The following is a 24,891-nucleotide window of genomic DNA, read 5'->3' as shown; positions in this document are numbered from 1 at the left end:
GCTGGCCTGGTGAGTGCGCAGATTTGCCCCTGATTTTGGACTTGCAACTGTTGTGTGGTGTCAATAGCCTTCCAAAGCAAGAGAAATATGCATTACATAAGCAATAACGACATCATGCCATGTTGTACTTATTTGTAAGGATTCTTCTAAGAAAAAAATAACCAGAGCTTGAGTGATTATCAGCCTGTCAGTGTTGTCATTAAGCAATTTGTCAAGCAGTGGGGCTCCGACTACAGTGCTTAACCCGCTCATCACTGTTAGGGGCATGTGCAGCAGAGTATGCATCACTAAATCTTGTGGTTGTGCTAAATCTAGCATTTTTTCACAGTAAATTCTCACTAATTTGCATAAGGCAGTGTTGGAAAATGAATAAAAAATAACTCTATATGTTCTCCTTGTTGTTTTTATGCTAAACTAAACTCTCTTGTAGCTCTATATCTTCGTATTGAACAGACATGTCATGTCTAAGTGGTACCAAACCCGTCAAGAAATCCCAAAAGTAGGTGGAAAAATCCTCAACGCATTTCAGAAAAAGTTGGGTTCACCCCATTTCAGGAAAAGTGTTTTATCTTATTCTATTTGGGGCTTTTTTCAGGGGATGTAGCCAAGCAGAAATGGAACACAGTGTGTCTTTAGTCCCAGTGAAACTGCTGACAATGAAATCAGTGGACCATCCAGAGTAAGAGGGCACTGATTCTGGACAGCTGTTTGTATTAAATATTCTAATCGAAATTTTAAATTGTGACCGAGTTGCAAAAACACTTTCTGCATTGCCACGAGCCACTAAATGTCGACGGCAATTTTGAAAAACTTGAACCTGTTTGAGAAATAGACAGAAAAACATACATTATTTGAGTCTCATTTGTTTTTTGTGTTTGAAGTGTGTGATTTTGAGTAAAGGTTATGTGAATATAATGACTTTAATGAAAACTGTACTTTTGATGAGATCCTTTCTGACAGTCCCCTTCTTTGCTTAATCTGTTTCATCTTGGGTTACTTATTCCCACTGTCTTCCACTCCGCTTTCTTCTCTTTTTCCTGGCGGAGCTGACAGTGGTGTTGCCATCTGTCTGTGATGCCTCTTGGACATGCACGTGTGTGTGTGTGTGTGTGTGTGTGTGTGCGCGCGTGTGTGTGCTTGTGTGCTCAGGGCAGGATGGCCAGGCTGAACTGGGAACGGGGCTCAGAGGGAGAAAGATGGAGAATTAAATAGAAGAAGAACAAAGTCGAGAATTAAAAGAAGACTGATTGAAAAGGGTTGAGGGATGTTGAAAAGAGTTGTGTGAGTCTATGTGTGTGTCTATGTTGCAACAGTATGAGCGCCAGCTGTATGATCCACTAACCCTTCCAGCGACCTTGTCAGTGCTCGAAGAGGTCCAGCTGAAAGAAAAGACACACAATGACACACAGCTGTTTCTGGAGAAATGCTTTGTGTGTGTGTGCACATGCTCATGAGCTTACTGTGTGTCAGAGATGGTTGTCAAATGGCTTTCTTTTACTCTTCAAGATAAAAAGAAAGCCCTAATATATATATATATATATATATATATATATATATATATATATATATATATATATTGTACTGTAAGTGCATGCGTTTGCTAATGGCAGCTTACAGCCATTAGTGAGAAGGTCCTTAGCAGTGGCTTTTCTCGCTGACATTCAACTCAAAAACCTGCGTCATGCAGTAATCTTCCTCAGTCAACGAATCTGTGTTTGAATATGTTTGTGTGTGGACCTGGTGTGCTCTTGTAAAACTCTTTTGGCAGCCGCTCTAAGCTTATCCGTGTATACATTTCCCTCAGGAGACAGCGTATGGGGCTTCAGCGGTTTAGTTATATGTTTATCTATGTGGTTTTGTCGTGTGTATGTGTAAGCACACACACTTTGACTGTTCAGGTTTGGGTGAGCAGCCTGGTGAAAACTCTGATGAGGACCATGTGTACAGCTGACATATGTCGCTTTGGTTTCTTTGTATCCTTGCCCTGTAGCCTTGTTAGGTGATGCCTTGTTATTTTCCACTTAAGATGAATGGCACTGGTGGTGGACTGTTTTTGTTTTCTTCATAGTCATGCTTTTTTTTTGGTTTTACTCCTATTATTATGCAAGCTGACAAACCATCGCCAGATTTAGGTTTCACTTACTTTGCATTGAGGTCCAGCACGATTCACCCCAGAAGACCTTAAAAGGCTTCCTGTTCTTTTTATGTGTTTGTATGTTTACGTAGAATACTCATCTTCTGTGTAGTATTTCCAAAGCTAACAGCTGGTGCCATTATCCCTATTCACCTGCAAACGAAGACCCTTTTCATCCCATGTTTCTTTTTTCCATGGCTATCCAAACAGGATATTCACCATAATCCCTAAGACTATTGTTGATGCTGAAAAGCTTTGACTTAGTCTCACTCTCATCTCTGTTTTCCTCTTTCGTCTTTAGTCTTTTCTTTTATATCAACATGATGTGACTTGTAGGATTTTACTAAGGCTAATTTACTTGCTCAAAACCAGTGTACGATGAAACACAACAACACAGGCAATACTCGAATCATTGTCTGTCCTTTATTTTGTTTTGCTTTTTGCACAACTTTTCCCTTTTCCTTCCCTAGTTTTTTTGGATAATTTCTCGTTTTTATCTCTGCTTGTGTCCGATATGCTTGTACACCCCTATTTGAATAAACTTTTCTATGAGTAGTTGATTGCAGTGTCATTGTTCTTTTTTATTAAATAAATTGGAATTCTGATCCAATTTATCAACACGTTGATTGTATGCTTGTATAAGCACGGAAAGTGCCTCTTTGACATAAAAGTTGCAGAGAATAAAACGCATACTGAGATGTAACGCATGTCCTTTTTCTTTCTCTCTGTACTTTCCCAGGTAGGACAGTTCAGTCAATTTCTCCATGAATGTACGTCACAATGATGATGACAGACCAGATTCCACTGGACTTGGCTCCGCCCCCCCTCCTGAACGGGGAGGCCCCTTTCATGCCTCACATGGTTAACGGTGATGCTGCGCAGCAGGTAAAGCACCTCTCTCACACAGGTGCCCATATGACAACACACACCCCACATGAGTCATTTGCATCCAGCTGTCCTCAAAGGGGGAATCAGCATTCCTCTGTTGCCATACAAAACATTCTGACTCAACCTAGAATACATGCAAAGCTATTTCGCAAGAACTTGTCTTTGTTGTCTTTTTATCACAAGCTTCACAGGTTGTTGCCACAAGTGATGCTGCCAAGCTCGTATGGGGAAAAAATTAACCTCTGGCAGGGGCAAAAATCAGCAGCTACATAGATATAGTTATGTTCACATTCATCATTCAGTCATAGAGAGGTGTTTTAAGCAGCTTAATCGGCTTACTGGCTCCACAGATGGATACCAAGCTTTAGCGTGAAATACTTTGGAGAAGAAATGAGCTGCCTCTGTGATGGGATTTATCAGACACGGCAGAGCCAGCTGGATCACCTTCAAAGTACAAAACCCCACCTGAGTTTTGCACAGGCAAAAGCAAGTGATGAACATGGTCAAACACAGTCAGTTGCCTTGGGTTTAGTCCTTTTGTCACAGGTGCATCTTTATACCGTGAACTTTTTGCGGATTAGGGATGGCGATGTTTTTTAGCATCCCTGGTCTGCTCGCTCACAGCCAAGTGAAAGCATGGTGGGAGTGTTTTGGCTGCGACACTAAACAGTTATGGGGGCTTTGGCAGTAGTACACAGCAGTTATGGAGTTCTTTTTATTTTAGCACCCTGCTGTTTAAACTCGGTTCCCAGTGTGGAATCAGGGATGTAGACCGATGATTATATGAATTTGAGTCAGCATGTGTGCGTCCATATTTGTGCATATTTGTTTGTTTCATACTCCGTGTGTGTTCATGTTTGTGTTTGGATCTCTTACCCTTTCAGCGTCTGTGTGGGCAGACTCGCGTCTGTGTTGAGTCTGAGCACATGCTCATGTGTTTGTTTGCTTGCTTGTCTATCGGCTTTTCTCTTTATCTGTGTTTACATGCCTACACCTGTTTATATGTGTCTGTTGCTTTGGTGCTATGAAGAAAAGAGAGATACATATGTACTTTTTTTTCTAGCACTGTTTTGTGAATGTGAGTTGCTTGATAGGGAGTGTATCACAAAGAGTCAAACTGCTGTCATACATTGGGTTGTCATGTATAAGCCTCCTTTTTTTACGACTATTTGGTTTTTATGCACTTTTTCTCTCTATGGAGATCAGCATATTGCAATCACAAAGTGTCATTCTTTTCTTCTCTGTGGAAAGAGGACAAAGCTGTGGTCAAGAGATCAAGTTTTTTGGTACCCCGTATTAAGGAAGTAAAAGAACGTTTAATTTTTGTTGTGGAAAATGTTGCATAACCCACAGTTAGTGCACTTTGACTTGGATCAGCACAAAACACTACCTATTGAATCATCATTAAAGAAGTGGAAAACATCTTGGTGTTTTTATCTGGTTCTTTGATTTAAAAAGTCAGGGGTCGAGTCAAGTGATATTTTGTACAAAAAGCTTTTAGCTGGATGTTAACTGTACTTCTCAACATCCATTTTAACAAAAGAGACAGTCAGTCATCCAACTTAGAATTTGTGCTCTATTTTCATGTTGAAGCTATGCTGAGAAAACTAAAGACACAATCGAAAGCCATTTCACTCTGGGTCATTTGTGTTTTGTGCCTCTGACTTTGTTTTCTCCTTAACAATCATGGCTGAGACGCATGTATATAATAGTATTTAGAGTTGTTAGTCATGCCAGAATGAAAAATGAAAACTGGTGGCCACAGTATAAGGTGAGGCAATGCAAATGCATTTATATCGAACAATTCAGCAACAGGATGATTGTAAAGCCCGTTACAGGAAACATTAAATACTTTAAAACAAAATGTTTTAACAACAATGCATGCAGTTATGATAAGTTTTAAAAGATAAGAAACAAAATGTACAATGTGTTGAATGTCATTCATCAAAGTCCTTTATTTAGGTTCAGTCAATCAAATACAGAAACAAATATCAAGGCCCTAAGATCTGATTAAAAAGATCTGCAGCTCTCTGGGGTTTTGCTCCACATAAATGCTGAATAAAAACTGACAGCAGCTTCTCCAAGTGAAGTTTTAACTCGGACAGGGACAGAAAGCAACCCGGTTCCGGATGACTTAGAATCACCTGTACGTTCAATTCCAAAATGTAATTTGGCCTCAAACCGTTGAAAAATGTTCAGACCGAAAACATTTTAAGTCTTTTGTGGACAGGAAATAACACAATTTAAAGAAGTATGGTGAATTAGTACATTTATCTGTTGTTGTTTTTTTTTTTTGTTTTTTTACTTATATGCATTAAAAAAAATATACATTAAAAAATGTATGTGACTTTAGATGAAGAGTTTTTACATCTAACACCAAACCTGGATTTACGATTTTCAGGTGCTATAAATGATACCTGTCAAAATGTAATCCTCACTCGTAAATGGTTAGAAATAAAAAAAAAAAAGCAACTTTTAAACTGAAGAAATCTTCTGATAATCATCCTGTTTGAGTGTTGAAGTTTTTCTGTCGGCTAACCAAATGTGGACTGTACAGTATTGACTGGGTCATTACAGCTTCTGAGCTTGCTGTCACTATTTTACGCATAGCATGATCGAAGCATGTGCAGGTTCAAGCATTCCTGACCCACATGGTTCGGTGCAGGGGCTTTGTCAGTGCATGGGTCGCCCTATACTATGCTGGGGTTCCCATAGCAACAGCAGCCGCTGCAGCAGACAGAGCAGGAAGTGTGTGAGTGTGTCTGTGTGTGTCTGAGGGAGAGGAGCAGGTTAGCACTGAGATGGGAGAAGATGCAGAGACAACAGGAGGAACGCAGGATATGAGGCTTCCACAACAGCACACCTGTGGAACATAGACGAGGCTGTGTGTGCTTGTATGTGTGGCTGAATATGTGTGCGTGTGCAATGGAGGGTCACCTGTTTCATGTGTACAGCCACGTGTACACTCTCAACAATCTGTACGCGCAGAATATGACGGTAGGGTGCATGCATGCGCTCCTCGGGCTCGTTCAGCATATACACTCTGAAAGCGAAACCTTTCTTTTGCTTCATTTGTTTGTGCTCACCTGTCTCCGTGTTTGTGTGTATTGATTCTCTTCTTTCCATCCCAGTTGAAAGAGAAAAGGTGTGTGAGACAGCAGCAGTGTATCACCATTAGCTTGTTCAACACCCCATTTATATATGTGAACTCTCTGTACACGCCCTACTCAGAGATCCGATGGATGTTATGTCTTCTCTACAAGATGATTGGCTGCTGTCCTGTTATGTGGTTGTTAAAGATGGATATGTGTTTATAACATTTTTTAAAAATCTTTTGTTAATTACCCTGATCCCCTCCGTCTGATAATATGTTTTTGTGTGTGTTGGACAGGTGATACTGGTGCAGGTGAACCCAGGGGAGACGTTTACCATCCGGGCGGAGGACGGCTCACTGCAATGCATCCAGGGTCAGTCTTCCTTTATTATTTGATCATATTAACATATGACCACTCGCATGTGTCACTCTATTTGGCATCATTTGAACTATTTGCTTGCTTCACATGCTCATGTTGACTGAAAAAGCAAACTATAATTGCAGCTTTTTGCTGCTTAGTCTTAAAGGAGCATACCAGAGTTTTGCATCTATATAAACAACTTTTTTGAGAATCCATACAGCTTCATTGGTTTCAGTGAAAGATTGCTATATTTTAGGTGTACAAAAGGTGCCTAAGAAACCACACAGTCAACACAGCAATATATATATATATATTTATCATCTGATGGTACAGGTAAAAAGGTTCCAAGATTTACACAAAAGATTACACAAAATAATTAATTTGGTATTGGAGAAATAGAAAAAGATAAGCAAGCTTGAAACCTACCCGATGATCCTTGGAATAACTGCACCATGTGTCCTCTAGGTTAATTTTTCTGAAAAGATAGCAAACTCAATGTTTATAGCTGGTTTTCAACCCTAAGACATTGCAGCTTTCCAACATATTTGTTTAACTCTATCCACTTAGCTGCATTATTGCATGGGAATAATATGGTAAGAAGTGATCACTGCAAAGTCTCAATCAAGTCTCAAGTCTAAAAGCGTTTATATTGCTATGAAGCAAGTAAAAACTCTAGAATACTCCTTAATTGTAGTCTTTTAGGACAGTGGTCAGTAATGCAAACGTAAGGATGAGGAAAAAGAAGGTCGTGGTTTGGCATCTAATTTGGTGTAATCTCCTAATTAAAAGCAGTTTGTTGAAAGCAAAGTCTGCTTTTGGTCAGAGTGGGCAGTCGCTGCTGCACTCTGGCTGCATCTGATATCGGCACTTGAAAAGACTGGAAATGTGAGGCACTTAGAAGCTCTTAAAGACGGAAGGAGGTGGCAGCAACATGGGATTTCCCCCAGCTCTTCTGGAATTGTCTCACTTTGATGATGTCAGAGAGTGTAAGCTGTTACTCTGAAAACTTTGAAAGGGTGTCTTTGTTGTCTTCACAATCTCTTTGCCTCTGTTGGTCTTCTTCTTTCAGCCTTTCTTTGCCCCTCTGAGTTGAGAGAAAGCAGTTTACCACTTGCCACCCCGCTTGTAAAACCCTTTCTACCACAGCACTGTGTGTTGTAACAAATAACAGTCCACCTTCTTTCCTCCACCCGCTATGTAATTCAATTTGACCCTGAAATCAAAGTTGCCGCAGGCAGACCTTCAGGCAGAGATAATTCCAAATGGAAACAGCATACAAGGATGGATGTACGATGCACAGATACAACTGACAGATAAGATCATAGATATGCATCAACGACTTACGGAAAGACGGCTGGAAGACAGAATTAACCCTGAATGGTTTAAAACATACATTGAATAAATGAGAGTTATACCAGGCGCTCATTTGCAAAAACGCACAATATTGACGCAGTTAAGGTCTGTAGTCTGATTATTGTCTGTTTTTTCTTTTTGCGTGTGGTTGCATGTGGAGTTGCAAGCAAAAAAAATCATTTTTGCAGGCACAGTGTGTGTGTCTGTGTGTGCCCTTTTTTTAGTCCCTGTTACGACAGTCGCAGACAGTTAATTGGTTGGAAGGTTGGTGGCTAGAGGTCATATTTGAATGCAGATGTTATTAATGTGGAGAGCCACACACACAGACACGCACAAACTCCTGCTCTTTCCCTGTATCTATCTCTGGTGGAGGTCACAGGGTTTAATGAGAGGTGGAGCGTGGCCGTGTGCTTTGAAGACGAACTGAGTCGCTCTTTAGACTGACTCGTTGTGATTACTGAGACCTCAGAGCTCTGTGTTTGCATATGCTTGTGTACTTGTGTGTCCGTGTGTGTGTGTTTATGCTCGGGGTGCAAGTGTGTGTGACTTTACAGAGTGAGATTACAGAGACCTCAGGGTACAGCCGGAGACCAGCTTTTATATAAAGTAACCTCTGTTTAGCTGCTGCACTGCGGTATGTGCGTGCGTGCAAACATGCATACACGCACGGGTGCTTTGCCAAGGCAGACCCAGTCTGGAGACGTCAACACAGGAGCCAGAAGAGATTCTTTCATACGAAACCTCTAACTTTACTTCACTCTTTATCCCTCCGAACTCCTCTCGTCTCCTTCTGCTTGTTCCTTCTGTTCCTATCATTCCGACTTGAACCTGGAGCAGAAAATAAGATATTGTGTTTGAGGGATTGATATCGACGAAAAACTGCACAAATGCCAACTGCTACTAGTTGAACTCAACTCATTCATCTGAACTAAATCTTCTCCTTGCAGCTCAAGAAACGTTTCAGAACCAAGCTGCACAATTGAATAACCAGCAGTTTCCCTGAAATATACTTATTTTAGTAATTTAACATGATGTCAGCTATATGCCTTTAACTTTTCTCTTTCCTGTTGGCTCCTTTCGTCCTTTGTCTTTTGCTGTTTGCCTCTTCTTGGGTGTTTCTTTGTGTCCTTTTTTTCTTTAGCAGCAAATCAGTTTATCTTATCATTTCCTGTATCAATCTGCTAATTAGCATTTTCTCTGAGTGTATGCGAGCGTGTGCATGTCTCCATCCCCTGTTTAAACATACTGACCTGTCAGTGCTCCAGGGGTCAGTTTCAACCAACCACCCCCAACCCCCCATGCTTCCACAAATTCCCAGTATCTCACTGCCCCCCTCCTCCTTTCAGCTCACCCCCTTGCCTTTCTCTCTCCCTCCCCCACTAAGACCATTCCCCTGAGCTTTCCCACACTCACATCAAAGGACAAGACTCTAGAGGGTGTGTTAGAGCACCCTGCTCTGGAATGTGAATGTGTTACTATGCATTTGTGTGCATGTGTGTGTCTGTGTGTGTTTTACAAGGTCTTGTTGGTTTACTGTGTTGTTTGGTCTTTGTTGAACTTTTATGGGGGATGATGAGGCCAGGGGGTGAAGAGCTGGAAGGTGTGTCCTGCCAGGGAGGATGTGACATCATGAGGCTTTGGGTGGCAGTTTTTATGAAACTGACTAATACTTTGAGGTGCAGTTAGTAACATAGCTGACTGCCCGCCATGCTAGAGGTCCTCTTATTTGTAATCAGTGTTTCAGTTATTTATGAATTCACTCATGCTATGTTTCACCTAAAACTGACTGTAGCTCATTTTACTGACGTTAAAAGCAATGGTATAGACTAATATTTGCACTCTTATTGTTATTACGTTAATTTCTTCTTATTTTTTGTTTTACTTTTGATCTATGTTTGCTTGGTCACAGAAAGATTGATTATTAAACTAAAGTTTGAAATAAATGCAATGTGTTTTGCTGTATTTTTTATATTATATGTATATATATTTATCCATATTTATTTTTTTGACAAACCACGGTTGTGCTGAACACTTCCAGTGTGACCTCTGCTGTGTGTTGTCTGCACCAGCTGTGCGTATATGTTATCACTGAAAAGGGTGAGAATCAGGGTCTGGTTTGTGTTTTGCCAGCAGAAGTGTGCACGTTGCTCACTTTTCTCTCCCTGCATCTCCCCTTAATGTTGCTGTCTGTCCTTGTTGGGATGCATCCTGATCTTTTTATTCCGCTTCCTCACACTCTGCAGTCATAAAAGATGTTCCACTGACCACACTTATCTTGTATAAGTAACTGTAAGCTACATTGCAACCACACCACCACATCTCCTTTTAAAAAGTAGTTTAAGTAGGACATATATGGTTTAAGTGAAGGTAACTTTTTGTTTTCACAGAACTTGCTCTCACGTCAATGCTGTGTTCTGACCACTGTGTTTCAGCCATAGACTCTTTGCATTTTCTGCTAAATGATTAGGACACTCCTTATGAGGCATCCTCATAATCTAGATTATCGAATAATATGTTCATAACACAAAACTCATTTTGCTACTATAGATGAAGGTTTCCTAAGCTGGGCATGCAAGGGAAACGTGGACAACTAAAGAGACGATTAGGAGAATATGGACATATACTGTATTTTTCATCCCTTTTTGTTTCCCTCAGCTTCTGTCTTCTTCTCTTCTCTGCCCTCCCTCCACCCAGTTTGCCTCAGTTTCTCCCTGCTTCACTGTTTGTCTCACTTAGATGGATGATGCCGATATCGCTCTTGCTGGGTTCACTGCACCGCTACAGAAGCTTGCTGAGGTTTTCTTTGACCAGCCTTCTGCCAGAGTGTGCACTTCTACACTCTGAGCCCTTTGATGTAAATGGAAATGGATGGTTGAGAGAAATATGGTGGAAAGACTCGCGGCCTGTGTTTACTCCAAGCCAGATGGCTCTAAACAAGCGGGGGGGGAGAAGACACAAATATATTTTTCTCAGAAGAGCATAATTTAGAGTACTGTTTTGGACTGACCCATTGCTGCATGTAACCAGAAGTGGTTGTTGTTAGAAACTTTTTCAAACCTTCTTTAAAATCCACATCCCACCCATATGGGGCAGTGTGACAGGCGTGATGAAATGAAAATTGTTGTGTAATTGACAGAAGGTTGGCTGATGTCTATATTCCACTGTTAGCTGAAAACATGTACAGCAATTTAGTCTTTTAACTTGTTTCATTTAATCGTTTGTGCTCCAAAAGTAATGTTCTGTGGCTATGTAGCTTCTCAGACTTTCAGACTGCAGACTTTTGTTCAGACTGGTTTATCTGTGCTAAGAAAAACAAGGTTTGTCTAATAGGGCAGCTTTCCATGAACTAAAGAAGGCAACAACAAACAAAAAAAGTTTTTTGTTTTTTTAAAAAAATCATGTTTTTAGCAACAGATTGGATTGAATAATTCTCAGTCAATTCCAGCCGCAAGGTTTTCACCTGACATCTGCTCTCCCAACACTGGCTCCTAATAAACCAACCACCATATTCGTCAGTCTGTGGAAAAAGCAGTGCAGTGATGTCTCGGTCTGGAGTGTTGAGTAACTAACACCTCTGCAGATTATTTTCCTCCTCACTCTGTTTAACATTTCCCCTAGTTTGAAACTGCTGAATCTGTCTTGTTGGGGGTTTGCTTCACATTGTGCTGGAAATAAAAAAAAGAAAAGAATAATGGGTAGGGTGGAATAACTTGTGGCAGAAAGAGATAACGATGAAATCTCGCTTCCGTGGGCTATTTGCGTTTTTTATATCATGGCTGCTACTTCATTTTTATATATTTCAAGCTTGACAGCTGAGTGAAGGAAAATATTTTTACAGAGGGTTCGTCTACAAGATTGCATGCCCTCAGAGCAACAGTAAAACTGGTTCTTGAAGTGTGTGTGTGGAACACATGTCTTACTTATGTGTTATGTCCTATTCCATTTGGGATACTGGTCGCCATGGGAACGACTCTCACTCCAGGTGGTGTGTAATGGAATGTGATCCCTTTGGGCACATTTTGTGTGAACTTGTGTGCAAGTGTGTGACATACCTGCCTTTCTCTTTTCTTTAACCAACATTTATAACTCAAAAGTACTTTGTAAGAATCGAAAGGACAGAGAGGATTGGTTTGGTACATTTGGCACAAGATAGCAAACTTTACTTCGGTATGTGTATGTGAGGCAGAGAGAGAGAGAGTCAATTGTTGTTGTATGCTGTGCCCAGAACTCGATTATAAACTCAATGCCCTCAGATAGTAGGGCATGAGGAGGCAGAGCAAGGAGGGGAGGGAGGAAGAAATGGAGTTGAAATCATACAAAAGAATCCAGGCAGGTAAATGATGGAAGACGGGCAGAAAAAAAATGTGGGATAGAGTGAGAAAGAGTGAATTAGAAGCAGCGTGTCTGGTCGTGCCTGCTGCCGTGCATTCCGGGTGAGGCCACTTCCTCTGTGTGATGACCCCAGCCACCTCCGTGCTGCAGCTGAGCTGGTCTGGTTTGCCAGCTCGTAATTTCTGTTGCGACTGGCCCACTTGGGCAACCTGGGAGTGGGAGGGGTTTGGAAGAGTTCGGAAGGGTGACTAAAACTCTTTAGAAAAAAAATAGAAAAAGAAAAAACAGCGCCTGTCTTTGTTTGTGGGACTGTGTGAAAGTGAGTGCCTGTGTGAACAGCAGCTGTGTTGAGGACAGTCTTTGCAGATTTTTCCAGACAGACAGAGGGAGAAGAAACGATGTTTTCCAGGGATGAAATTCTTGTCTCTCTTGAAGCTCAGGGTACAGCTGGAGCACCTATTCCCTCTCTCCACCCTCATTCCCTTATCCTCTCTGTCTCTTCCTGATCCTCTTCACTTTTACCCTTGTTTCTCTGTCCCTTCTTTTTGCCGTGCATCTATTTTTTACTTTTATTTTTTCAGTCTCACCCTCACATCTCCAACATAAGTCTTAGTAATTTGCATGGTGTTTTTAAAGTCTCGAGTCACCCTTTATCTCTTCATACGTTGCCAGGAAAACAAGAAATGTGTGCAGTGATTTATTGAAACATGTGCAAGCGTAAATGGAAAAAAGATAATATAAAGTAATAGACTATTTGTACCGTTTTAATAAACTTGAAAGTCGATATTTCAAATTACCACATTCATTCTTCAACGAAGCCAGAACCCTCTTAGTATCTCCAGCCCTAACCCTGTTTTGTAATTCCAAGTAGTCTTCAGGAACAGTTCTCCAGTCTTCTTGATGGACATCCCAAAGCTCTTCTTTGGATGTTGGCTGCCTTTTGTTCCGTTCTCTGTCAAGATGATCCCTCATTGCTTCAATAATCTTGAGATCCAGGCTCTGGGGAGGTGTCATCACTCCATAAGACCTGTTGCCACTGATTTTTGGTCCAGTTCTTGTGTCATTTGGCTTAGCTCAGCCTTTTCTCTCCGTTTCCCTTCCTTAAGAATGGCTTCTTGACAGCAACCCTTCCATGGAGACCATTTCGGATGAAGGTTCTGTGAAAAGTAAATGAATCATTGGAGGGTCCAGGCACATCTCTCAGGTCCTGTGTCAGGTCTAAGCTGGATTTTTTTCCCCTTTCACATCACTTTCAGATACTGTTTATCTGCTTTAGATAGTTTTTCAGTCCTGCCATGTCTCCTTTTGTCCTCCACTTATCCAGATTCCTATTTTTTTAAGAACACTGCCAACTTTGTGGTTAATAGCTCTTTGGGAATCACCTTGTCACAGCAAGAATACTATTGTATGTCATTACTCATTAAAGAAATCTGAGCAAATTCTATGCCTTTGCGACTGCTAGTAACAAAGTGCCTAAAGATGCAATTCAAAAGTGGTACTTTGCTAAATGATCTGTTATGTATAGACACAGCACTGGTTCAACCCATAAGTTTGGTGACTAATTTATACTTTAATGATTCACATGCTCAGTGTTATCTAAAAATTCATATACATCTAAGAATGATCAGGTACAAGGACTGAACCGAAAATAAGTGAAACATCAGCCAAAGTTGGTTGAAAAATGCTGCTAGGTGTATTAGATTGGGCGACGCTTTGCATTATTTATCAGATGGAAATTCCACATGTGATTGTTTGCATCATGTGTGTTTAGATTTCAAAGGGAAGCCCCACTTTTTTTTTTCTTTCTTTGATCCGATCGGATGGACAGGTGTGTGTGTCAGTCCTCCCAACCAGGGAGGTCAAGGAATGATTGGAGACAATGGTAGAAAAGCAGGTCTAAAAGAGAATTTGTTCCAACCCAGATACTTTTCCTTATTTCTGTCCCTATTGCATATTTACACAATGTCCACAATGCCTTCCCTTCCTTACACATACAGAAACAGTGGAATTCATAGTTGGAGAATGGGGGAAAGTCCCTGCTAATCCAGGACTTCCAGTCTTGCCTTCTATCTTTCCTGTGACATTCACACAACTTCTCTTCTCTTCTCTTCTCTTCTCTTCTCTTCTCTTCTCTTCTCTTCTCTTCTCTTCTCTTCTCTTCTCTTCTCTTCTCTTCTCTTCTCTTCTCTTCTCTTCTCTTCTCTTCTCTTCTCTTCTCTTCTCTTCTCTTCTCTTCTCTTCTCTTCTCTTCTCTTCTCTTCTCTTCTCTTCTCTGTTCGAACACAAACTTCGTGCTGTTCAGACTGTGACTCATACCCCAGGAATGCCCCACATTAACATGTGGAGAGATAGCAGAAAAGCGAGGGGGAGATGTACAGCTGGATACAAACACAGCACATAGTGTACGGCGGGGAAAAAAATGTAAAAAGGACCAAAAGCTTTAATGGGCCAATTTTAGGATTTTTGCCACCTTGAGGATTCCTAAAAGTGAGAAAAGCTAAAAGGAGTAGAAGAGGCAGAGCAGGAAATGATTCAATGGCTCTGACTCTGTTTACACACCAACAGCTGTTGCACTTCTTTTCGTTCTGTATTTTTCTTACTCCTATTTTTTTTTCTGGAAGTGTAGAGTTGATTAGGGAATGGACAGAGTGAGTCACCGGTGTCTGGTTCATGGGTGCAGGTGCATGGTTGCACATCTTTGCCTGGAGTTTGTGCACATAGCTACACAAATGTGTGTGTATGTGCACGGATGCATGAGCGATAAGTGAAGTACAATATGAGGGGTCCATGCTTGCTTGGATACCATCCCAAAACAATTGTATCTACAAGCCTGAGACTGAGACAGAGGAGCGAGAGACGTTATGTCTGGCTTTACACTGCGCTAACCTGGGTATGGGTATCTGATTGACTTGTATGTTGTTTGAGACAGATTTCGCTCGTATGCCCAGGTTATGTATCTGTTGGCTTATTTGCAGGCTGAAATTTGTTTGTCATTGTGTATGTGAGCGTTTGTGTGCACATTTGAGTCTCTGTGAGTCTGTGTGCAGCTGTTAGGGTGTGTGTTTGTACATGTTTAAGATCTTAAGAACAAAGCATGGCTGGGCTTAGTGTCCCTCCAGACGTTACGTTGCTCACTTCTGGAGCAGACCCAGCAGTAGAAGTAGGTCGGCCGACAGCACCCCTCCTCTGGGTGGGGGAGAACTGGAGAGAGATGAGGGCTTGGGTGGAGGTATGGGCTGGCACCCAGACTACATACTGAACACTAAACAGATCAAGACTTGTATGCTTAAAGGACATTTGCACAATAACCAGGGCAGGATAAAATATCAAGTGAATAATTTGATAATGGTGGGTCTTAAAAGTGATGTCTTTTAATGGGTCAAGTGGTTTCATAAAATGGGCATTTCACATCAGAAAAACATTCATGACGTTGAAGTGATTTGTAAGTGAGTGTAATTTTTCACTAGTTCTGCGTTAAACATTTAGAATACTGCTTCTGTCTTGGCCAGTTCTTCTCTGTAAATTAAACCTATACTTGACCAGGATAAAGTGAGTCTATATTTGTCATCTACTGATGACAAAGATTGATCACTATGTTCAATATCAAATCAAAAGTGTATTTTTTTTTTTTAGCTGTGTGTGATCAAAAATACATCTCAATCTTGAATCAATATTTTTGCACATGAGGAGGTGGAAAATTAATTTGTATTGTTGGGAGATGATTAGTAATCTATTTTTTTCCCCATCATATTTATAGAGACAGGAAAGCGTGGTGTGAAAACAAGAGGCTGAATCAGTGTGCTGGTTAATAAAATACAGCTGTGGATTAACAAGCCTAAAAGCAGTTACTTAATCTTCAGCTTGCAATATGATGGTGTCAGATGCCGATGAGGTCATCATTCTGTGATAGTATCATCAGCTGTCATAACTGATAAAATATTTTTTTTCCTGTCTCCTTAAGACACGGTTATGCAACTTTGGACTTAGAGGCTTTAAGTAGAGTGGCTCACTCATCTCGAGGAATGTGTTTACATACACACACACACAATATCAATACAGTAAGGCCTTGTGTTTTAACGTTGCAACCCTCAAGCTTATGATTTAAATTCCACAGCAGATCAGGAAGCCCGCTCAAATTACACCCTGTCACACAGAACACAGATTCAGGATCAGAAGTGTGGATGCGTGTTTGGTTATGTGCATCCAAAGGTGTTTGTGACCTGGGATGTCAGCTGTGTGTCCATTTATGCATGACTGCGTCTGAGTGTTTATGCATGTGCTGTATTGTGCGTCACTCTGCAGAGTGTCAGTGTCATGAGAGCAAAGGACTGAAGGCAGGGCGGCGCAGGAAGTCCTTACTTCCTCCTCAATCACTGAGACTCACCCTGCCCAGGGCAAAGATGTCCGCCGGACTTGACTCACCGGAGATGAACTCGAGTCCTGTGCAGCATGTTCATGAGTGTGTGTCTTTGCGATACAGGTTGCATATATTCAGCACACAGACTGTGTTATTTTTAAGGTGCCTCCCGCATTTCCTGCTGAAGCATTCTCTCTCTCCCTCTTCTTCGTTACACTGTCCATCATCCTCCACACTGTGCTCCCTCTCTGACCTTCTGGTAGCTAAATCAGCTGGCTAAGAGATCTGAGGGGATTTGTTTCATTTTTATATACAGCATTAATCTTAGAAGTGACAATAGGCCACGTGCTCCAAAGTGTGTGTTTGGCTGTGTGTGTCTTTGTGTGTGTGGACTGGCCATTCAGTAGAGGAAGCTGTCATGGGAGTGTCTTTCTCTTGGAGCTCCAAGGGCAGATAACATTACCCTGCTGATGCTTACATAACTTCCAGGCAATGCCACGTCACAACTGACCCAGACACAGACTTCTATAAACACACACACACATGAATATACACACATACATGAATACAAATATCCATCAAGACTGGACAGCTGCCTCTGTGGGGCTCGGATAGGGTAGATAGAGTTTGTGTGTTTGTGGGAAAGTTGGTTTGTTAGGATAAAGGAGAACATACTTTTTAAGTCTGCCTGTTTATTAATTGATTTGCTTTCTTGTTGTTCTAGTTTTATTCTTTTGTCTCCCTCGTGTTGTTGGGAAATCCATTTGGGTTTAGGTGGTTTGTATGTAGGTCAGCTTGCTAGCAGGCCACTCTGGTTAGATACCAACACACACAAACAGACACACCCACACACACACACACACACACACCCACACACACACGCTTTCCCAAGAGGGTCTGTGTTTCCTTTCAATGTGGTGACCACATGTGCCGGGATGAAGGGAAAGACAGAAAAGTCTTTAGTTTTCTCTGGAAGTGAGGCATTGCTTTAGTCTACACACGGTTGGTATACATTCACTGTTGGTGCTGTCTGATCCTTAGAAGTGGATGTGTGTGTATTTACATAGCGCCTATAAGTTATTGCATTATTACAGATATAAGTAATTGGGCATGTGTGAGGCCACCTTTTCTGTGTTGTGCTTCGGGGGCCCTTACACAGCTGTCTTTCCCAGCTGTTATCATGGGGAACATCTGATGAAATGTTGCATCATTTCCTCTGTCTGTGTATGTGTATCAATGTATGTATGGGCAGCTGGACAAAATCGCAAGTTGATGCTCCTTTTTTTTTTTTTTTTTTTTGTGAATGGGCCCATTTCTAAAGCATATGTGAGCTTGTGTGTTTGTGCCTGTGTGTGGTAAAGTCAGAGACAGGATGTTTGCCATGGAAATGTGTTTATTTCTTGTATAAATCTCTAGCAGCAAGAGTTCAACTCTGCGAGCTGAGACTTTGATATTGTATGTCAGTGTACGTAGGTGTTATATTAGTGTGAAGATGTTCACTGTTTGGAATTTCTTATCACGAGCTGTTATTTGCAGTTAGGGTTTCAACTGAGATTAATGTTTACTTACTATATATTTCTTTTATTTCTTCATGACAGGAGAGGTTTTGTAATGACAAAACTGACTCTATAAGGAGGTTTGTTTGACAGAGCAGCATTGACTGCGTGCAGAAATCTTCATTTGAAGTAGATATCTTGTTTTTTTTTGTTTTTTTTCACATATCAACTATGTTTATACTGTTGAACCCTCATGAGTATAACCGAGTGTTCAACAAGCTTAAACATGTAAAAAATGATATTTTCAGCTTATTTCCTTCACTACTCCTATGTTTTATACTTCAACTACTGCATGACAATCTTAGAAGAGAACTCCTATCAGGATACATTCTTTTCATTGTATGATCACTTGAAGCAACTTTATTGACCCAAACTATTATTTTTTTAAATTGAATTTCAGTGTATTTTTTTTATTTCAAGAGAAATCAGAATCACAGTGTGAATATTCTTCTAATTTTGATTTGTTGTTGAAAATTCAATTTGATGTTACGCCAAAACCTTTAAATTAATATCATTATACCTATCCCTAGTTCTTATTTTATTCTATTATTTTCTGAGGAATGCATGCAGGTAGTTTATGGAAGGGAGTAAGTAATGGGTCTCCACTGGACTGGAAGAAGAAACATCAGGAAACATGAATTAGGTGGTCCAACTCTAATTGTAGAGAACACTTTGGCTTTCAGATTACATTGCCGATCCTCAGGTACACTGGCATCATGCCACATAGACGACACAACCTCATAACCGATCCTCTGATCTACGTCCTCCAGCAGTCGGAAGCAGGAGAAGCAACAGATAGAAGATGAGTGCAGGGAGAGCGCGGAGGGAGTGGGGATGAGGAGCTGTGTAGTCCAGCAGGATTAGGCAGAGGAAGTCATGACTTTATTTGTGGTGCTTAAAGGGTAAAGCTGGAGATGAGACCAGAGAGTGACGTTACCACAGTGAGGCTCAAGGACTATATGCACACAAACACACACACAAACACGCAATTACAACTTATTAAATTCACACGTATGACTTCTTGATTATCCTGAGACCCTCTAAATAGAAATCAGTCAAATATTGCATGACTTACAGCGGTGTGTGTGTGAATGTGTGTATGAAGGTAGCAGGACAAAGACTGTCTTGTATTTTGGGTAAGGAATTGGGGGTAGTTGGGCCTGTTGGGTCCGGTCCTTGGGGCCAGGGATGGGAGTGTGTTTGTGTGTGTGTGTGTGTGTGTGTGTGAGAGAGAGAGAGAGAGGGAGCAGAGGAATGCTGCTGTTTGCTGAGTGAAGAGCACAGAGGCTGCAGAGACTGTCCAAACACACTTCTGTTTGCCAAGAGTATGTATGTGTGTGCGTGTGTCTGAGATTATGCATGTGAGTGAGAGGAAAAGTGTGCTACGAGCAGTGATGGAAAGAGGTTGAGAGGAACTCAGTGTGTGTGCTGTATGTTCTCCTTATGCTATGACCTTCTCCTCAATGAGTACTTTCATATCCAGTTCTAGTCTCCCTAGTAGGTGAGCAGACGGGAGTGAAAGAGGCCTGTCTTTCCCTCCCTGTGACCTACTCACTACACACACACCGGTTCACACTGCAGACTTTGCTCAGGTTGTGTGTGTGTGTGTGTGAGTGTTTACTGCACTGTTACCTGCTTGTTTGGCCGATGAGCTGTCAGGGCTGTGAGTGAGAGATGGAGAAGTGGAAGGAGAAGGGGAGGGGGTTGATGGAAAGAGGTGAGAGAGGAAGATGAGAATGAATGAGGGAATGTGGAAAGGATGAAGTTAGGAGGGATGAAGTGAGTAATATTTGAAATGAAAGAAGGGAGTGAAGCGTGTGAGTAATAGCTAAAGTAAAGGAGAGACGTTCCTGCTGGAGGAATTCTTGAACAGGAGATGAAAAGATGGAAATGAAAGCAGGACCAAGTGAGTGAGAGCAAAAAAGTGAAGGTGTAGGAATTGATGGTGAGAGAAGCAATTAGGGAGGACTGTGCTGAAAGGGGGGGAGTTGAGGGTGACAGGAAATGAGAAAAGAACCAAGGAAGGAATGTGTGAAAGAGTCAGTTCACCTAAGTAGTACCTTTACTCACACACTTAAATTGAGTTATAACTCAACTGGACCATTTAACTGGACTACTGTCCTTGACTAGCATGGGAAGGGTATCGATTTGCACAGTGACAGAAGTACATCAGTGCAAAAGTCTTGAGCCCCTCGATAATTTATGTCACGAAAAAAAGAAATTGGGTGAAGCAATTAGTTGTAATATCAAAGCAAAAATGGAAATACAATATATTAGGCAACAACAGAATTTTATAGCAAGAATTAGCTTGAAAGTCAGTATTTGGTATGGCCACCTTTTATTTTTCAGCACAACCTGAACTCTCTTACACAAGCTTCCTTGTCATTTATTTTAGTAGTCTTCAGGAATATTTCTCCAGGCTTCTTGAAGGACATTCCAAAGCTCTTCTTCGGATGTTGGCTGGCTTTTGTTCCGTTCTCCGTCAATATGATCCCACACTGCTTCAGTCAGCAATGTTACATTCACAGTTGAGACCTGCTACAGTTACAGCTGTATTGGGCCATTTAACCGGACCACCATCATTGCCCCAGTATTATTGCACAGGAAATGAATTAAATTATTGACTAAAGTGTGCTCAACACCCTTGATGACTCTTTGCCATTTACTTTAATTTCTTTTAGACTGATATGTTCACATTTACTTCAAGTCCGGTTACTGTCAGACTAACAATTTTATTTTTCTAACACGACAGGAACTTACTTCAAGTTAATGGTATAAAGTTATATCACATGTTTTTGTGTGTGAAATGACCTTTAAAGTAGACCTGGTTGTAGAATTAGTCTACTATTATTTAACACATGTCAACACGGTCAGAAAATTTTAGCGAGTCTTCATATTTGCATGTGTGTTTGTAGTCAGGAGGGGCCTTAGTTCGTTTATGTGTGTGTTTTATGTGTGTGTGGACCGTGCGCACGCCTGTACGTGATTTATTCTGAGGCCAGGTCTGCTTCCAGCTGTCCCACTGGGGTCCCAATGACTTTAACAGCCAAAGACCTCCATCACAGAAAGACGGAGGAAGAGGGAGATGGAGAGATTTGGGAGGAGGAGATATGGACAGTGGAAAAGTCAACATATTCAGTCTGCTAATTCTATTCACATTTTCTTTCTTCTTCTTAAAGGCAGAGATTTTAATTTTTCTAGTCCGCTGCCATTTGCCCTGATAGGTTACACTTATGTTGATCATTATGCCAGTGTTGAATGCAGACATCGTTGTCATTCGCCGTTTGTCTGCATTGAAGAACTTGCTTACTTTTATATTCAAATTTGCGTGCCTTTTGACCTCAAGCAGGCATACTCAAAGGGAACAGTCTTTCCTTTTATGTGGTTTAGTAAGGTAATGTCAAAATTAATTCATGCAATCAGAAAAAGCTGCCATACTGGTTACATTAGGAGTTAATTAATTGCAGCACTGGCTTTCCCTTCATTGGGTAAGGCTGTATTTGTGACTCTGCATTTGAACTGTCGATTAACATTCGGCCTGGTTAAATCATTTTTCTCCCCTCTTGCAGGTCCTGCTGAAGTTCCCATGATGTCCCCAAATGGATCAATACCCCCCATCCACGTACCTCCAGGATACATCTCACAGGTTAGTCTATGTCTATATGTTTTTTTTTTTCAGGCTGATGCATTTAGTTGTCTTTTTCATTATTCTGCTAGAGAAACAGGGGTCCATATGCCCTGTCTGCTCTGATTGGCCAGTGGATTGCTCAAAAATGATGGACTGCAAAACAGCCACTCTTTCTCTGTTGGAGGCGAGCAAAACAGAGGCAGACATTATGCAAATGCTTCATGCTGATGTCGTTAAGAAAGGAAAGATAATCCTTGACTACAAATGAGATTTTTCAGGCAGCTCGGGAGCAGAATTTTCTGTGGAAGAGGATAACTCCCCTTTGGTGTGGACTTCTCTCTTCGTAACTTTGCTTATCGTTTTACATGACCAAAGCACTATATAACATAGTGAAGGTTAAGGGAAAATCCAAAAACCCCAAGAATATACATCCTTTTTAAGGCACATTTATTCTGTTTTTAATAAATCACCAGTTTTTTCCGAGCTTCCTGGCTTGAAATTGATCCCGCAATGCAGTAAATTGACTGAAATTGAAATGCCAAGTGGGTTTTGGCCACGTGAAAGATCTAAAGCTACAACAGAGTATAGTGTTTTTAAGTTGAACATTTCTTTTTAAGGACTGGCTGACAGATTTAAAGCATTTGAGCTTGCATAGCATACATTTTTTATGAACAACATCAAAATTGAGAGTGTGTTCATCATTAAAGAACAACAAGCTTATGCAAACAAAATTTGGAAAATTTGTGGACAGCTTTGTGGTCAAACCACAGACAAAGAATGTCTGGATATTCCACTGGATAGGCATTCCACCTATCCTGTCAGTTGTAGTTTAAAAAACACAAGTGCCCCAGGTAGCCTCATCTTCCAACAGCCCTGAACAACACTTTACTAATTTTTGGGGTACTGGGGTCATGTATGTCATGTAAATGTTCCTACAATTATAGGGAAAAGACAAACGAAGTGTTTGCCCTGAAAAACAGAGTGTTACAAAAACGTGTGTGGCGTCCTTGTGGTTGAATTGTGCTTCTGCGCCAGTGGAAGTCGGGTCATTGGCTCACCGTGGGTGTGTGTTTGCCTTTGCATGTGTGTGGGTGTGTGATAGCAGGGAATGAGCCAAGTATGAGCGGGAAACACTGTCACTCTTACATAAACAAGCTCGATAGGGGAGGCAAGCATTGGATGGGCAGTTTTTTTGGGGGGGCGTGAAAGCTTGAAGAGGGGATGGATGGAGAAAGAGCACCATGATGGTGGAAAGTAGTGCGCACATGAGATGGACTGTATTTGCATGTGTATCCGTGTGTGACATCTGCGGTTTGCATTAATGCCCACAGTGCGATGGTATGTGTGTTTGCACGTGTGTGTTCGTATGTATCTTATTTTTAAATGTGTGTGTGAGTCCTTCACAATCAAAAAAGTACAAGTACATATACATGTGGAGCTGGTATGTAGGCCAGCTCCACATGTACTAGTGCAAGGACGTCGCTCTTGTTTTCCTGTAAACACTGTTTTTCTCTTCTTCTGCAGAGGAGGGGATGAGGGGCAGATAGGGGCCTCCTCCCCCTCCATTCTCCCCACTTTCTTTCTTGCTCAAATTAGCTCTGTAACCCCCTTCATGCCAACCTGAGCCTCTTTCTTTACTCTCACTTTTTCTTTTTTTTCTTCTGTCTTTTGTATTTTGACTTTGTGATGCTTCTCAGTCTGTGTTGGGGCTTTTGGGGTGGTGTTTATTTGGTGTGTTTCTGACGGTGTGTGTGCGTGTTGTTGTTATTAGGGACCAGAGATTGCTTCCCGTCTCTGCAGGGAGTGTGTGTTTGCTTTCTCCTTGGAATGCAGGCCTGTGAAAGTGTCTGAATAGTTGGAATGTGTGTGTGTGTTCCAGACCATGAATGTGGAAGTGAATGCAGCTATGGAATCTTATGTTAATTTGAGGCAGATATTTGGAAGTTGTTGCTCGCTATCTCTTGACACCATGCACTTGTTTTCACCACTTTAATGGGTATTATATCCTGTTGGATTACTGTCTCAGGTGGAACATATATTCTGTAATTAATTAATTGATCAGATATCCTCATTTAACACTCTGAGCATCTGCTTTTCACTAGACTCAAATTAAAGCCATCACCTAGGGAAACCTCTCTTCGACAATGAATAAAGCAATCTCAGATGTGTGCAGTTTTCCGATAAGACAACTGTTTCTAGGCACAAAAGTTTAGATTTCTCAAGTTTACAAATAATGTAACTCACACCCATTATTTCTGTCCTGTCCCACAGGTGCTGGAGGATACCACAGGGGTCCGCCGAGTGGTGGTGACCCCCCAGTCTCCAGAGTGCTATCCTCCCTCTTACTCTCCAGCTCTGTCCCCCACACATCACCTGCCCCCTTACCTGGCTCACCCTCACTTCATCCCCAACTCTCACTCTTTCTATCCCCCTGTCAGCCCAGGGGAGATGCCACCCCACCAGTACTACCAGCACCACCTTCCCCCCATGTACGGCGATCCAGGTACCCACGTGCTGACTGGACTCGCCTCCTGGATAACAGCTGATTTTTATGTTGAACAAAGTAGTCATCTTTTTTAGGTTACAAAAAATACGATTGGGACAGGTTTGTAGTTTGAATTCTCCTCTCCTCTTCTCTCCTCTCCTGTCAGAAATCATCCCGGTATATGGGATGTCAAGTTACATAGGCAGAGAAGAGACGTACAGTAAGCCACAGCCTAAGAAGATTAAGGAACCGAGACAGAACCGACTGAATTCTCCTCCCTCCACTCTCTATAAGGGCAGTCTGGGACCAGCACACAATGGATACAGGTGATCAAGTTGCTTCTCGGGCTTTAAGAGATGGGCACAAAGATTAGTTACTCATTAATTGTCTGATTTCTTCTCCAAGTTTTACAGTTGTTGTCCACCTGGTTATGTAATTACAAGTGGAGAAAGTAGGACAACATAATGTATTTTGAATTTGCCTGTTGGGTTGTGCGACACATTCTCACTTTTTAGTCAAAATGTTTCTTTTTTTTTGCCCCAGAAAAACAAATTGAATCCCACAGCATATAAATGTACATGTATCCAATAACTGTAACATATAATCTTTATTGTCATTTCCCTCTGGAAAATGTTTTCGACAGTAATTCTGTGTGGATTATTTTTTATTTTTCGTATTTAGCTTTACACATCCTCTTTTTTTG

The 24,891-nt window shown here is 41.3% G+C and overlaps 1 protein-coding gene across 2 annotated transcripts in view; it reads left to right on the top strand.

The window, feature by feature from the left end:
• The window catches only part of fndc3ba (fibronectin type III domain containing 3Ba), an 84,947-nt gene that overhangs the window by 18,703 nt on the left and 41,353 nt on the right, over positions 1-24,891 (top strand). For both annotated transcript variants that reach the window (XM_072364743.1, XM_072364742.1), the window contains exons 2-6: positions 2,874-3,019; positions 6,414-6,489; positions 21,645-21,721; positions 23,975-24,206; positions 24,355-24,514. In XM_072364743.1, the coding sequence (XP_072220844.1) occupies positions 2,903-3,019; positions 6,414-6,489; positions 21,645-21,721; positions 23,975-24,206; positions 24,355-24,514 (662 nt within the window). In that variant the 5' untranslated portion in view covers positions 2,874-2,902. The remainder of the gene's footprint in view (positions 1-2,873; positions 3,020-6,413; positions 6,490-21,644; positions 21,722-23,974; positions 24,207-24,354; positions 24,515-24,891) is intronic.

Source organism: Leuresthes tenuis, unplaced genomic scaffold (genome assembly GCF_036924035.1).
Source record: "Leuresthes tenuis unplaced genomic scaffold, fLeuTen1.0.hap1 SCAF_15, whole genome shotgun sequence".
NCBI lineage: Eukaryota > Metazoa > Chordata > Actinopteri > Atheriniformes > Atherinopsidae > Leuresthes > Leuresthes tenuis.
This window is presented reverse-complemented; position numbering and strand designations above follow the sequence as displayed.